Raw genomic sequence first — 13,274 nt, 5'->3', positions numbered from 1 at the left:
GCGGCAATCTCTCAAGCTACTCGGCGAGATCCTCCCGCGGACCAGATTCTACACATTTCCAGACTACATTGAAAAGACCACGTTCGGCATCAGCTGCGACGCTTTCGCCAATTTCAAAGAGTGCCTCACCAAGCACAAACCGATGGTGGCGGAATACCTGGAGCGGAATTACGACAAGGTACGTCTGTTGCACCTTACCCGGATGATCATTTCGTAGGCCATTTTCTGATGCGTCTCCCCTCTCGGCGCATTTTCCTTCGGGCAGTTCTTCGCCATGTACACCGGCCTCCTGCAATCGCCTAACTACGTGACGAAGCGGCAATCTCTCAAGCTACTCGGCGAGATCCTCCTCGACCGGACCAACTTCAACGTCATGACGCGCTACATTTCCAGCGAGGATAACCTCAAGCTGATGATGAACCTGCTCAAGGACAAGAGCAAGAACATTCAATTCGAGGCGTTCCACGTTTTCAAGGTCGTGAGTTTTCTCTTGCGTGTCGTATTCCTTGGGGGGATGTGAAACATGTGTCTGAATGTGGTATGTTTCCGTCCATTGTGACCATTTCTTTCCGACCCCGGTATTCCTTCGAAAACAGTTCGTCGCTAACCCGAAGAAACCGCCTGTGGTGGAGAACATCTTGCGCAGGAACCGTGAGCGCCTCGTCACCTTCCTATCCAATTTCCACAACGACAAGGAGGATGAGCAGTTCGTCGATGAGAAGCAGTACGTCCTTCAGATCATCGAGTCGACTGGTCAGCCAAAGGCGCAAGCAGCATGATTCAGTCAAGAAGGCCTAGTCGCCGCCTGTGCGTATATACGTCTTGAGTCGCATAGCCCGGCTACTTTGTCTACAAGCACAGCGTCCCTACTAACCTGGGCATCTGCCTGGGCACATCCTTCCAGTCTCGCTGTCCAACATCCCTGTTATCACCGCTTGCATGTCTTCCCATCGTCCATTCCTAAGGTCCTACTCCCATCACAATCTCAGCACATGTCTTCACCTTCCCCTGTACTAGAAGCATTGGTTTAATTGTACAATCATGCATTGCCATTGAGTGACTACGTCTGTACACCGAGATGGCGGCCTCATTGGTCGCCTGCGCCACGTGCCATCTGCTCAAAGAGGCGGGGGCGGACCTCTCAGTTCGGTATAAGTCGGCATTGGGACCGGCGTCCCTCGCGGGGAGAAGATCGCATCGACATCTTGGCTGTAAAGCGGAAGGTCAGGAATAAATGCCGTCAATACACAGGTGGCACGGAATGCTTCGTCGCCCAGATGAAAGATGTCAGATATATCGAAAGACCTACCCTAGTTCCAACGTAAGGACTTCTTCCAGCACGTCCGTCTTCTGCGCACTAGCCTTCGCCTCCTCTTGCAGCAACTCCTTGATCTCCTTGCGGATCTCGGCATTCTCCGCTTGCAAGAACTTCATCTTGGCCTTTTCGATCAGGTAGAGCTTCTTGTACCTCTGATCCGGCGTAGGTTCCAATTTCTCCTTTGGAGAGGCGGCGCCGGCGGTGCCACTGCCTGGGCCAGGCATGCTATTTGTGATCAAGTCCATCGGACTCGGCTTGAAGCGCTTCGAATTTCGCCGCGTATTGTGCGAATGCTCAGTCGCTGCCGCAGCAGCTGCCGCCGCCAAGTCCTCCTCATCTGTCTCTGGGTCATCTTCTTCTGGTACGATTGTGCCTGTCCCGACATCCCAGTATTGCTTGAGGACTTCAGCGCCTTTTTCACGCATTGAAAGGAGCACCTTTTCATCCTGCTCGTCGTCGAATGGATCACGCTCAATGCCGAGCTGCTCGTCGGTGAAGGTTTGATGATGACGAACAGGCGGCTTGTCGATCGGCTCGTAGTCAGACAGACTGACCATATCGTTGTCCTCGCCTTCTTCCCCGTCATCATCGCCGGCTTTTACGATTGAGCTTCGCGCTGCACGACGTGGTTTTCCGCGCCGAGTGCCCGTTGGGAGCATCTGGTGCTGCAGGCGCATGTGCTTCGCCAGCGCATCAGATCGGGTAAATGACTTGTCGCATTCTGCCAAGGTACAAGTCAGAGTCAGTAAGTCATTCAAGCACTCACGCATGAGAGTCCGGCTGGCTTGCTCACCTGGTAAAGGGCAAGTGAAAGGCTTCTCTCCTGTATGACTTCGAAGATGGCTCAGCAGCGCAAAGCGAGATGTCTGATTCTTGCCTTTCCTCGGGCATCCGACCCATTCGCACGTGTACCTGGCCTTGTGCGTTCCAATATGATCTATGCAACAAAGTGAATTCACACGTCGCGGAATCAGTGAGCGTTCTCAATATCTCGCCTCAGCTATCTCACCCGTGTGCAGATGGTCGATGAGTGCGTTCAGCGCGGTGAAGTGCTTGCCGCAATGCTCCCACATGCACTCGACGGTAGCAGCCCCAGGTGCTGCCTCCCCATCCTCATCATCTGATCCCCCTTCAGCCTTGGCCTTGCCCTTGGCAACAGGTAAAGGTGAGACGCCAGTCAGCTCTGCCTCCGCTTCGACTTCATCTAAGTCGGTCACATCACTGTGAGAATCGGAGTTGTTCGCGTCGCGACGCGCCGCCTTCGCTTTTCGATCACGATGGTGCGCCTCATCTTCTCGCATTCGCTCTTCTGCTGAGTGATCAGAACTTCCCCCGTCGAGCAAGTGAAAGACGCGCTTCTGACCCGTGCTGAGATGCGCTAGCAACGGTGAGCTGCTCCCTGTTTCGTCGACCATCTTGATGTGTCTCCAGGCCAAGCAGTTGAGTGTTCTGCGCGTGTCCCGTTACCCTTATCCACTGAGTCTGCGTGCTTGACCATCCACGGCGGTGATGACTCTTCTCGGGGCATCAAATCCTCAGCAGCAGCGTGGGTCGAATGAATAGGTAAAGGGAGTCACGGTGTCTCGAATGAAACGCGCCTTACGGCGATGAGAGCGACTTCGCGCGGGATGCGTTTTAGTGTGATGTGTGTGAGGTCTTCATCGTTCTCCACCATCTCACTTTCCGCAGAACCCAAATTGAACGTGTCAAGGCTAAGAACGGCCTCAACTTCCATCAGCTGCGAATAAATCAAAACTACTTCCTTATGGCGCCGTGATTCCACATGTACCTACTCCTGACTTCTTGCTGAGGTCGTGAGCTGCAAGTGCCAAAATGTCGACTACCAACGCAGAGAGCTCATCGAGTACGCACACCAGTTTCTCCGCGGAGGACTTCTTTGCAACCCAGCCTGCGCCTCCGCAGCTGGGAGAGTTTGGTCGGAAAGCGCAAGAATTCGTCGCAAAACATGTTCAAGACGGCCGAAGGGTGGTCTTGGTAACGTCTGGAGGGACGACGGTACCCCTCGAGAAGAATGTCGTTCGCTTTCTCGACAACTTCTCAGCTGGTACTAGAGGGGCGACTTCTGCCGAGTACTTTCTTGCACAGGGTTACGCAGTTATCTTTATGCATCGACAGCACTCCTTGCAACCGTATACAAGACACTATTCACATACCACAAACCCATTCCTTGACCTCCTGCAAGAAGATCCACAGCCGTCCTCGCCAGCAAGGATATCCGTCGAAGAGGATCAGTCATTCCACCTCCTTCCCGTGCTCAGGGCATACCACAGCGCACGGTCAAAAGGCACTCTGCTCCAATTGCCTTTTACCACGGTCACCGAATACCTCTTCATGCTGCGAGAGATGGCCATCGCCATGAAACCTCTTGGGCGGCAGGGCATGTACTACCTCGCCGCCGCAGTCAGCGACTTTTTCATTCCTAGTACTAGGACGGTAGGTGCCCGAATGCCAGAAATCTTCGTGCGCACCTGTTCATGGTCATGACACTGACACTTTCATGAACTTCATGCACTCTAGTCCGAGCACAAAATCCAGTCTGGTAAAGGGTCCCTTCTGATAGAGATGGATCAGGTTCCGAAAGTGCTAAAGCCAATGGTCGAGCGGTGGGCTCCAGAAGGGTTTGTTGTCAGCTTTAAGGTGAGCACTTTCCTTCACTTCTCAAGGCCTGGCAGGGAAGCTCACAATGCACCGCGATGCCGCATTGCCCCAGCTCGAGACGGATGAGAAGCTGCTAATACCCAAGGCGCGACAAGCACTTCAGAGGTACGGGCACCAATGCGTTATCGGCAATGAATTAAATCATCGCAAGTTCGAAGTCGTCTTTGTCGAGCGTAAATTTTCAAAATCAGATTTGGCACCGGTACCCAACGGACCGGCGAACGACTCAAGCACAGATGAATTCACCGAAGCCTGGATCCGCCTGAGCGAGGAAGACAAGAAGATGAACAAGTCGCGTACATTAGCTGGGTCTGCACGTCGGCCGTCCCATGTGTTTGAGCCACATGGTAGCAGGCCATGGCGGGGTAAGTTTTTCGAAAAGGAGATCGAAGAAGACATCGTAGAGCAGCTCCTCAAGAGGCATGATCAGTGGATCGCCGGCGGGGAAGCACACAAAAGCAATGATCGATAATTGTGTTGCCTTTCATTTCCATACAACAGGAGACTCCAGGCCTTGTTGGCGATCAGAAGCCTGACTAGTGGCTGGCTATGGCTCTTTCAAATTTCATCCACGCAGCTCCTTCCAGCCCGGGTTGTTGGAGACATGGTCGGTGGCGCCAGTGTAGACGCCGTCGACACCGAGCGTAATGGAGCTGATCGCGGTAGGCTTGTCGACAGTGTTCCAGAGTGAGATGGCGATCGTGTTCTTGCCGTTCGTGTTGAGCACACCGGGGGGGATGACGAAAGCCGTCTGAGGGCCATATCGGGTGAAGCGACGACCGAACTGCCAGCCGTTGACGTACAGCAGTGCACGGTAGTCAGTGCCCTTGTCCTCGGAGAAGTGCACGCTGATCGGGATGTCGTGGTCGGTAGGCATGTTGAGGTTGAATGTGGTGCGGTAGAACGCGACACCTGCGCCCTTGATGCCCTGCTGCGGGCTGCTGCACTCCCACTTGCTGTCGTCAAAGCCGGGTAAGTGCCATCCTTGCACTTCACCGTACAGGCCGCCCTCGTTGATGTACGTGCGAACGCGGTCTGGGGCATTCTCCCCGCCCTTGTTGCCCTGCACCTTCCAGCTGACTTGGGTGTGCTTCGAGCCGAGCAACGAAAACCCCATGATACCGCGCGGCATCTTGAGGGTCTGCAGGTTCAGCTTCGAGTCCGCATCGGCCTGGTCGGGACGAAAGCCAATCGGCATCGGGTAGCCGCCGTCCTCCTCAAGACCAGTGTTATCGTGGAGGAAGGTGAGGATGTTATCCTTGTGCTTCAGTGCTCCCGCTGGGAAGGTGAAGTTACCGAAGGCATCCGAGTAGGATGAGTCTGCGTTCAGGGTGCCGAGGAATTTGTCGTTGAGCCATAGGGAGCCAGCGCTGAAACTGCCGCCTTGAAAGTGGAAGTAGATTCCGGTCTCTTTGAAGCTTTTACCCTTGGCAGGCATAGCGTCGAACTTGCCTCGCCAGACGATGTTGTTCGCGTGGTATCCGTAAGCATCGGCGAAGAGCACCTTGCCCTGCGTCTGGACGACGGGGTCCTGGAAGTACTCGTTGTGGCTCGAAGTGTGGTCAGCTTTGGTCCAGTGTTTGTCGTCAAAGTGGGACGAGATCTCGGGCAGGGAGTCGGCGTACTTCCATCCGGTCAGCTTGGGCGGCTGGAACGAGAGTGCCTCGTCAGTGGGGCCAGGGGAAGATGCCTTCACGGAACCGTACTCGGTCTTGGAGCTCTCGAGTGCTTTGCCGTTGAACGAGATCTTGGACACCTCAGGCGTGGTGAAGACCTCGAGCGTGGAGGCTTTGGTCGTTGCACCGAAGAGCTCGAGAGTGTTGCCAGAGATGGTGGCGTTCCGAATGAGGTAGACACCCGAGATGAGCGCGAGCTCGCCCGTGCCGGCGTAGTTGCTCAGCGTGCCGGCCTTGGTCGTTGGCGGCGAGTAGGTCTCGTAGGCGGCGAAGGTGTCGGCGAGCACGGCGATGATCCTGATGTTGCCGGCGGTCAGAGCGACGTGCGAGATACTGTGGCTCGCCTTCTTCCAGTTGAGGCGGACCTCTCCGGCTGTGGTGGTGTCAGACACGACCTGACCCTTTCCCTTGTCGTACGTGGTTACGGTGAACTTGGCATTGGCGTCATTGGCAGCAAAGACGGCCTCGTGGGAGACGCCAGGGTCACCGTGCAGCAGGACGACGTCCGAGCCGCCGTACGAGCGGACGAAGCCGATTTGGGCGGTTGAGTACAGCAGCGTCGAGAGTTTCGACAGGGCACCGTTGACGGCGATGAGCCTTGAGTCACGGCCGTTGAGCGTGAAGGTTCCCTCGGCGGGGGCGGAACGCTGGCCACGGACTGTGTCGAGGGTCATCTTGAAGGTGGTCTTTTCCGTGGAGGTCGAGTTGGTCTGGCGGACGACGTAGAACGTCTGCTGCGAGTTGTCCGTCGCGTTGAACTTGGACGCGTAGACGGATTTGTCGTTGTCGACAACGTCCGTGCCGGGACCGAAAGCGACACGCTCGGCGCCGATGAACTCGGGGAACGCCTGCCAGAAGCCAGCCGTCAGCGCGTACTCGCGGTGCTTATCGCGGATGATTCGGTTCTCTTTGATGCCAGCGGCGTAGTCGTACGACGTATACACATGGGGGTAAGCGATACCGGCCCAGCTAGTACCACCTAGGCCCATGTAGTAGCTCTGCATGCGCACGCCCTCAGCAAGAAGCGATTGGCCCCAGACACGAGCAAATTCGACACCGACGAGCTGGTAGCACTGCTCGTAGCCGTAGCCTCCGTACGGGTCAAAGGAGCCACCCTGGTACTCGGGTAGGAAAACGGGTTGGATGCTCTTGATCTTGTGAAACTCCTCCTCGAGGCCGGTCTGCACCCCATTACCCCAGTTGGTCGGGTTGCCGCAGTCGAAGCCGAGCGGGTAGCCGTCCTGGCCGTACAGCTCTACGTCGTCGGCGTACGCGCCGCCGGCGGGTGTGCAGCAGGTGTTGAAGCTGAACGGCACGGTGATACCATGTTCTGTATAGAACTGTTTCAGATCGTCAAAGTACGCCTGACGCTCGGGCGTGACTGAGTATTCGTTCTCGACTTGCACCATGATGATCGGTCCGCTCGAAGGGTCGACCTCTCCGTCCGGACGAGTGGAGAGCTGGTACTTTTTTGCGATATCGGTGATCGCGGTAAGGTATGGGATTTGGCCCTGGGTGTACGCAGTCGAGTTCTGGCGCATGATGCCCGGTTCGTTCTGAAGCCACGGCGCGATGCCGCCGTTCGTGGTCTCGGCGTTGATCTGTGGAGCGGGAGGAGGCAAGGTGTGTCGGTCTCGTGAATACGACACGGTCAGAACACCAAGCGAAGCAACTATGCGGCCACTCACGTAGGGTCCAGGTCGCAGAATGACGAAAATGCCGACCTCCTTGGCGACCTTGAGGAACTCCTCAAGGTCATTGAAAGACTCGAGGTAAGCTACGCCTTTTTTGGGAGAGATGATGCCCCAGCTAGTGTAGATGGACACGGTGTTAAAGTTGGCAGACTTAATTTTCTGCAGGGCGTCGCGCCAGAGACCAGGGACCGGGTTACGGTATGGGTGCTGACGGTGTGTGCAGACCAAGGCGAGGCGGCGTCAGTGCCGGGATCCAGTGTGTGTACTGGTCACCCACACACTCACGTATTCCTCTGCGTAGATCATGATTCTCTGGCCGCCGATGACGACGGACCTGTCGTCCCAAGACAAGGGACCCTTGCTCTGCAGCTTGGAACCGGTGCCAGAACGCATGGCAATGTCGAAGAAGTGCTGTGTGCGCGCGCTGCCCGGCCGGCGCCCGTGGGCGGCGCTGGCGAGGCCGCTGCTGGTGAGCAGGAGCGCAAGCACGACCGCCAGGCTGAGCTTCAGTGTGGCCCGCACCATGATGACAAAGAAATATGGGTGCCTGCACAAAAAGGAAGGCGTGGACAACGGAAGAAGGGGACAGGGGGATGGAGAGGAGGAAGGGGAGATGAGGTGAGGGGCAGGAGAAGGCAGAGAGGACGGAGGGAGCGTGGGAGGGAGACACGCAAACGGCAATGGCTAAGCGAAAGGATGGCCTGGGCTTTTATGGAGGCCCGCTACGCAACAGGCGAAACGACAACATGGATCGTACATCCTATCTTTGTGCGAGTCGGCTTATCCTGCACATCGTGCGAAAGTGTCGTGGTGATTGATGAGCGATGCTGTGAGGACGGTATGGCTGCCATGCAACCTTATTATGTGGCTTTGTGGGGAACTGGAAAGTGACGATTGGGAAAGGAGATTTGCGCGCACGCCCATCCAACAGGGCGGCTGCATACCGGCCACTCCCCTCTTCTCGGTGCCTGAAACCATCACGCGTTGCCGCAGGTGCCGTACAGAACAATGATCAAGAGGGAGGATGAGGGACTGCGCTCTCTACCAGGTGCCAACCATCGCGCATCCCTTCACGCGCAACTGATCGACGTGTCCACTCCTTGTCCACGCACCGCACACTGTTGCAGATGCAGATCATGACGCCTCGCTTTTAGTGCTAGCCAGCGCTTCGACTGGATTGCCACAGATGCCCGAACGGAAGGCGCAATGGCGGCCACATTGCTCTACATACCTTTTGAGCGGTCTGCAATCCCAATCCGGCCTAGAATCTAGATAGGACGGAGATCTTGCCACCTGTTTGTGCATCGGCTTGGTTCATTCTCCTTGTGAGCTGGCGAAGATGCTGAAGAGACCCAGACCGGGCCTTTATGATGCTCTCACTTATTATTTCCTATCCCCAATGATCCGATCGATCAACATCCTTAGACCTAGAGGCACCCACAACACGATCACAGGCGTGAATAAAAATGTGTTTTTTCCTGCTTCATGACCCTCCGGGCTTCATATATCAAGAGTCTCCTTCGAGTCGCACCTGACAGGTCATGTCAAGCAGGTTAGGCGTTCAGCTGTCAGGTGCTCAGTTTCGGTTGCTTCATGGATATACCAGGGACAAAGCGGTCCGAGGAAAATGTCTGATCGCTTTCGCTCGCTTGCGCTTGGTTCGCCTGCGTCCCTGAACCCTGACCCTGCCCAGCTGTGTCTGCCAAATTGAAATGGAACTGCTTTGTGCGACTTTCGGCCAAACGGCGAATGGAAACCACAAGTTACGCAGAGCGCATACATACCCTGGCCCCGGATTTTGGAATAGAGTAATGATTAAAGGGAAATGTTGGAGGCCAGAGCAAACCGAGGCACAGAACGGACGTTGACGATTGAGCTCGAGAATGCAGAGCTTGGCGGGCCTTGTTGGTCTGCTAATCTGCATAATTTCGAAAGAATGGAGAGAGGGAGTGAATTGAGGACTCTTGTTTTCTCTATCGCTTTTGTTGGGACAGAACACATGTTACAGCAACGAAGCACATAATCAATAATTAAATGGAATGGCTCGCCTGATCTAATATGGAATGACAAAAGCTTCCAGGCCCGTGGCCACGACCGCCAGCGGCGATTTTGGCAGCTTCCTGTCAGTGTGGCGTCAGTTCCAGGCTTGCCAGGCTTTTCCAATCTTTCCAACAACGATTGACAAGGCCAGAGAGTATCTCTTGCGGTGACGAAGGAGAGCAGCGAAGAAGGCCGGCTTCAGCAGGCTGCAGCCATCAACTCCATCGCGCACACGGCACACCTGTTCGTACACAAGGCTAGTCGACGAGGCATACAGAAGGGCATAGAAATGGTACGCCATCGCCGCATCTCTTGTCTCGCATGCCATCTCTGTGAACTTCCGAACTGATCCTGCTCCAATCACCTTGACACATTGGAACACCCCTCGACCCATTGAAACACACCATATGCAACAAGTCGTTCAGCGGCCACCCCGACAAATCATCCTCGGTATTACTGGAGCCGCCGGGCTAGATACTTAAAAACCGCCATGCATGTCGTGCAATGGTCTGGTGATACTGCATGCTGTGTGACGCACTTGTGGCGGGCGAAAAAGAGCAAAGTTGGAGTCATCACATTTTCATGCGTCATGTGTCATGCACACCACACACGGTGCAAGGAGTTACGCATGTGTTCGATGGAATCAATTGTCTCCGCTGATGAGAGCGCTGAGCCGAGAAGAGGTTGCTGGCCACTGAGTGCCGAAGGGGCAGGCGATCAAGCTCAAATGATGAATAATTGACATGAGGAGTAAGACCGTTGCCTACTGTATTTTGGTCAGTTGACGACCAGCTGAGTGCAGTGACCATCTGCCAATAAGTCTATTATGCATAACACGTAACATCATGTCCTTGCTTGCTCGTGTGTTTACTTGTTTGCGGCAGAGCAGCCGCAAACTGTCTGGGCGTGAAGTGCGCATAAGCACGAAGAAAGTAACAGATCCTGCTTGCTCTTTGGTTGCAAGTAGCTCCGCGAGTTCAGAAGCTTGACGGAACTGCGATTTTATCCTTTTTTCGTTTCTCCAAACGAGAGTTGTCCAGTTACTATATAGTTGAAGGATGCATGGACTGGTGAAATGGAGTCGGTGAACGCCCGATACATACGCAGGCTGGAAGGGTGAGCTGGGGACTTTTAGCGCGGCGGATGTGAGGCGCAATTTTTCGGATCATCTTTTTACATCATCGCGCCGAGGGCATCAGAGGGGAAAGGGAGATGGATGCACAAATATCCCGTCAATAGCCTACAGCTGCTCAGCCACGACGTAACTGATGAGCATGTGACGATTTGCTTCTCTCTCTATCGTTCGACTGCGCATGAAACTCGAACCTTCTTACGGTTCATTCGAAAGGAGACCTCGGTCGTAGGCTGCTGCGAAAAGAGCAGAACCTTGAAATGGGTTTCCATCCGTATTCGCGTGACCAGGAGCAAGAGGAGAAGAGCTACGCGATTAAACATCGGTAACGAAGATGCCCTGCCACCATCCTGAGCGCCACTGCCCCTTAGCTGAGCAATCTTGGTCGACAAGAGGTCCTCTTCGTCCTCTCCCGCTGGAGAACCCAGCAAGATGCAGATGGGGGATTGATCATTGTGGAGATCATGGCGGTGCAGATGTTCCGGCCGCCGGACTCACCACGCGCGTGTGATTTTGCCGATGCAGGAAGATCAAATGCAATAGGGCCAGGCTGGTGTGTGACCGCTGCTAGAGCTTCGGGAAGCAGTGCACATGAATCACCTCGCTCCTGAGCAACGACCAGCGCGCAGGCTGGAGATGCACTTCCTCCGCCAGGAAGGAAACACCCAGTTCGAGTATTTTTGAAACAGCATCAATGAGGATGTCGTCAGGAGCGCTGCCGCGCGTGCTGGCCGGGATGTCGCTAGCGACCTCGTTGCTGCGGGTGTTACCCACTCCGAGGCATCATGGGGCTCGAGCTCAGACTCGGGACCAAGTAGCAGCGACAGCATCAAGACAGCTCCACTGCTGGCTTCCGTCAGGTTCTTCGCACCGATGATGCATCGCTCAACCAAGCAGTTCGTGTGCATGGCGAGAATACCAGCCGGGCCCCCTGACGCCAACGCAGCAACGCAGAAATTGGTAGAGCTCCCTTTCAGCATCAGCTTAAAGCATAACCCGAAAGCCGTAGAAAACGCAGAGACAGCCAAGCCAGCAGCAGTGTACGGCAAGCGCCTGTGAAAGCCTCAAAGCGTGGTCGTGTCTAGGGAAGTGCTGAAAGTGATGCTGCGCTCCGAGCACGCCAATATCACAGAGCCGCCACCAAAGAAGCCCCGAGGCCTTTCCATGGGAGGGAATCCGCGGCTGCAAGGTCCTGAAACACGGGCGTCCTTGCGTCCGAGATCATTCCAAGAGCCACGTCCTTCTGATATCGTAGAATGATTCCGCATCTCCGGCCTCTGTGACAATACTCCAGCGTTTCTTTTGAAACGGCTGTTAACATATACGCCTCACTCCATTTGACAGCCTCGAAACCCATCTCCCTCTTCGCTACCATCCACCCGGCTGCAGCTCTTGCAGACACCAACTGAAGACGAAGGCCCCGGTGGCAGACAGCTAACGGTAAATTTTGGAGGCAAGACGTCCGAGGAGATATGGCCGCTTTACTCTTTCGAGAAAAGCAATTTCGACCGTATTTTCTCGCGGGCGCTGGAAGTGGTCCAACATACGCTATGCGACATCGGAATCGAGCACCTGTCCAGTATGCCGTTCACGAATATTCTCGGCCATCTCGATCCTGTCGGTCAGTTCGAGCAAGATTGCATCATCCGCGGTCGCTCCGTCGATGCGCATTCGCGCGCTTGTCAGCGACACGAGATCGCCTAGGCATTCAACAACGCCGTCTGGACGCTGGAGGCGCCATTGTGGATCGATATCGACAGCGTCGCAGCCGCAGCGGACACGGAACCGTGGGAGAAGCACTCGATGAACCTTCTGTGGCTCCTACTCCAACCATACGAGCGCTTTCGCATGGAGAAGCTCACAAATGAATAGTAGATGACCTTTCCAGGTCTGCGCGTCTACCGGTACGACAAACTGCATTGCACCGCTTAAGTCTGACGATATCCTGTGGTGCATTGCTGCCTTCCTCGGGGTTCACGAGACGATGATCACCTCCACCGAGGGAGAAGATTGAATGTGTACAATATTCATTCAGCATACTTGGTGCCTACAACTCATGTCTTACCCTTGGAAAAGGAGCGCTGTCAAGACGTGCCGACATCCGCCGGGCTCATGATTAGTGTGATCTTGAACAATGTGCTTGGCCTCCAGCTCTGGAACGACGTGGCACTGCCCGATCGCTTCTGCCGTCGCATCATCTCGCTGGGTGAGTCTCTTCGCGGCGGAGGGAGCAGGCAGTCGTGAGCGTCCAACATGCATCTGACGCCTTCTTGCACAACGCTCGTCGGCAATTATTCAAGCTGGACCCAAGAAGCTGCCCGGCTTGGCCCTGGTCGACAGCGGGGATTGAAACGAAAATTGGAGGATGTGGCCGTGTGACCTGTGCTTGATCGGTGATGCGCTTCTGAACAGCGACATTATCAGACCGCTGCCGGGCAAGTCGGACGAAGCCGTCTGGGAGAAGGCCGCGATGGACCGGGAAGCCTAAGGGAATCAACTGTATGATCGACTGTGAGTCGCCCTGTTTGGAGCACGGCCAGCGTAGGCGGCCTCCTTCGAGTCGCATCATCTGATATTTGGTACTGTCTTTCCCCACCGCAGGCGAACATGGAAGCTGACGCAGGAGGGTGTAGAAGAGGCTGACGCGGACGAACCGTGCTATGAAGACCTGCTAGTGGGCACGCGCGCGTTCGTGAGTCGCTTCCACAGCTTTTTCCATCTCGTACCTGCCTCGC

General features: G+C 55.3%; 5 protein-coding genes across 5 annotated transcripts; 3 read left to right on the top strand and 2 right to left on the bottom strand.

The window, feature by feature from the left end:
- Window positions 1-28: 28 nt before the first annotated feature.
- On the top strand, window positions 29-749 carry K437DRAFT_217016 (ARM repeat-containing protein; the record flags this gene model as incomplete). Its single annotated transcript, XM_013387356.1, has 3 exons — window positions 29-178; window positions 266-478; window positions 597-749. Coding segments are annotated over 3 exons (516 nt in total), but the record flags the coding sequence as incomplete, so codon positions are not given.
- A 369-nt stretch (window positions 750-1,118) lies between these two features.
- Window positions 1,119-2,733, bottom strand: K437DRAFT_268783 (uncharacterized protein; the record flags this gene model as incomplete). Its single annotated transcript, XM_013387355.1, has 4 exons — window positions 1,119-1,209; window positions 1,310-2,039; window positions 2,112-2,255; window positions 2,328-2,733. 4 exons carry the CDS (start codon window positions 2,731-2,733, stop codon window positions 1,119-1,121), a joined length of 1,371 nt encoding a protein of 456 aa, XP_013242809.1.
- A 281-nt stretch (window positions 2,734-3,014) lies between these two features.
- On the top strand, window positions 3,015-4,641 carry K437DRAFT_274574 (phosphopantothenate-cysteine ligase). Its single transcript, XM_013387354.1, has 3 exons — window positions 3,015-3,772; window positions 3,857-3,976; window positions 4,050-4,641. The coding sequence occupies exons 1-3, from the start codon at window positions 3,152-3,154 to the stop codon at window positions 4,467-4,469; spliced, it is 1,161 nt and encodes a 386-aa protein (XP_013242808.1). The 5' UTR covers window positions 3,015-3,151; the 3' UTR covers window positions 4,470-4,641.
- On the bottom strand, window positions 4,563-7,760 carry K437DRAFT_224942 (glycoside hydrolase family 35 protein; the record flags this gene model as incomplete). Its single annotated transcript, XM_013387353.1, has 3 exons — window positions 4,563-7,274; window positions 7,362-7,574; window positions 7,653-7,760. The coding sequence occupies 3 exons, from the start codon at window positions 7,758-7,760 to the stop codon at window positions 4,563-4,565; spliced, it is 3,033 nt and encodes a 1,010-aa protein (XP_013242807.1).
- Window positions 7,761-11,003: 3,243 nt separating this feature from the next.
- K437DRAFT_268780 (uncharacterized protein) lies at window positions 11,004-11,598 on the top strand (the record flags this gene model as incomplete). The annotated part of the gene is made up of 2 exons (XM_013387352.1): window positions 11,004-11,092; window positions 11,229-11,598. 2 exons carry the CDS (start codon window positions 11,004-11,006, stop codon window positions 11,596-11,598), a joined length of 459 nt encoding a protein of 152 aa, XP_013242806.1.
- Between the last annotated feature and the right edge of the window lie 1,676 nt (window positions 11,599-13,274).

Source organism: Tilletiaria anomala, assembly GCF_000711695.1.
Source record: "Tilletiaria anomala UBC 951 chromosome Unknown K437scaffold_51, whole genome shotgun sequence".
Lineage (NCBI taxonomy): Eukaryota > Fungi > Basidiomycota > Exobasidiomycetes > Georgefischeriales > Tilletiariaceae > Tilletiaria > Tilletiaria anomala.
Note: the sequence above shows the minus strand (reverse complement) of the source record. Positions and strands in the feature narration are given on the sequence as shown.

What these genes read in the sequence shown, in the direction of transcription:
- K437DRAFT_274574 (XM_013387354.1), top strand. Translation starts at nt 3,152, where the DNA reads ATGTCGACTACCAACGCAGAGAGCTCATCGAGTACGCACACCAGTTTC. An exon ending in TCATTCCTAGTACTAGGACG is followed by an intron (nt 3,773 to 3,856) that starts GTAGGTGCCCGA and finishes CATGCACTCTAG; the next exon opens with TCCGAGCACAAAATCCAGTC. An exon ending in GGTTTGTTGTCAGCTTTAAG is followed by an intron (nt 3,977 to 4,049) that starts GTGAGCACTTTC and finishes GCATTGCCCCAG; the next exon opens with CTCGAGACGGATGAGAAGCT.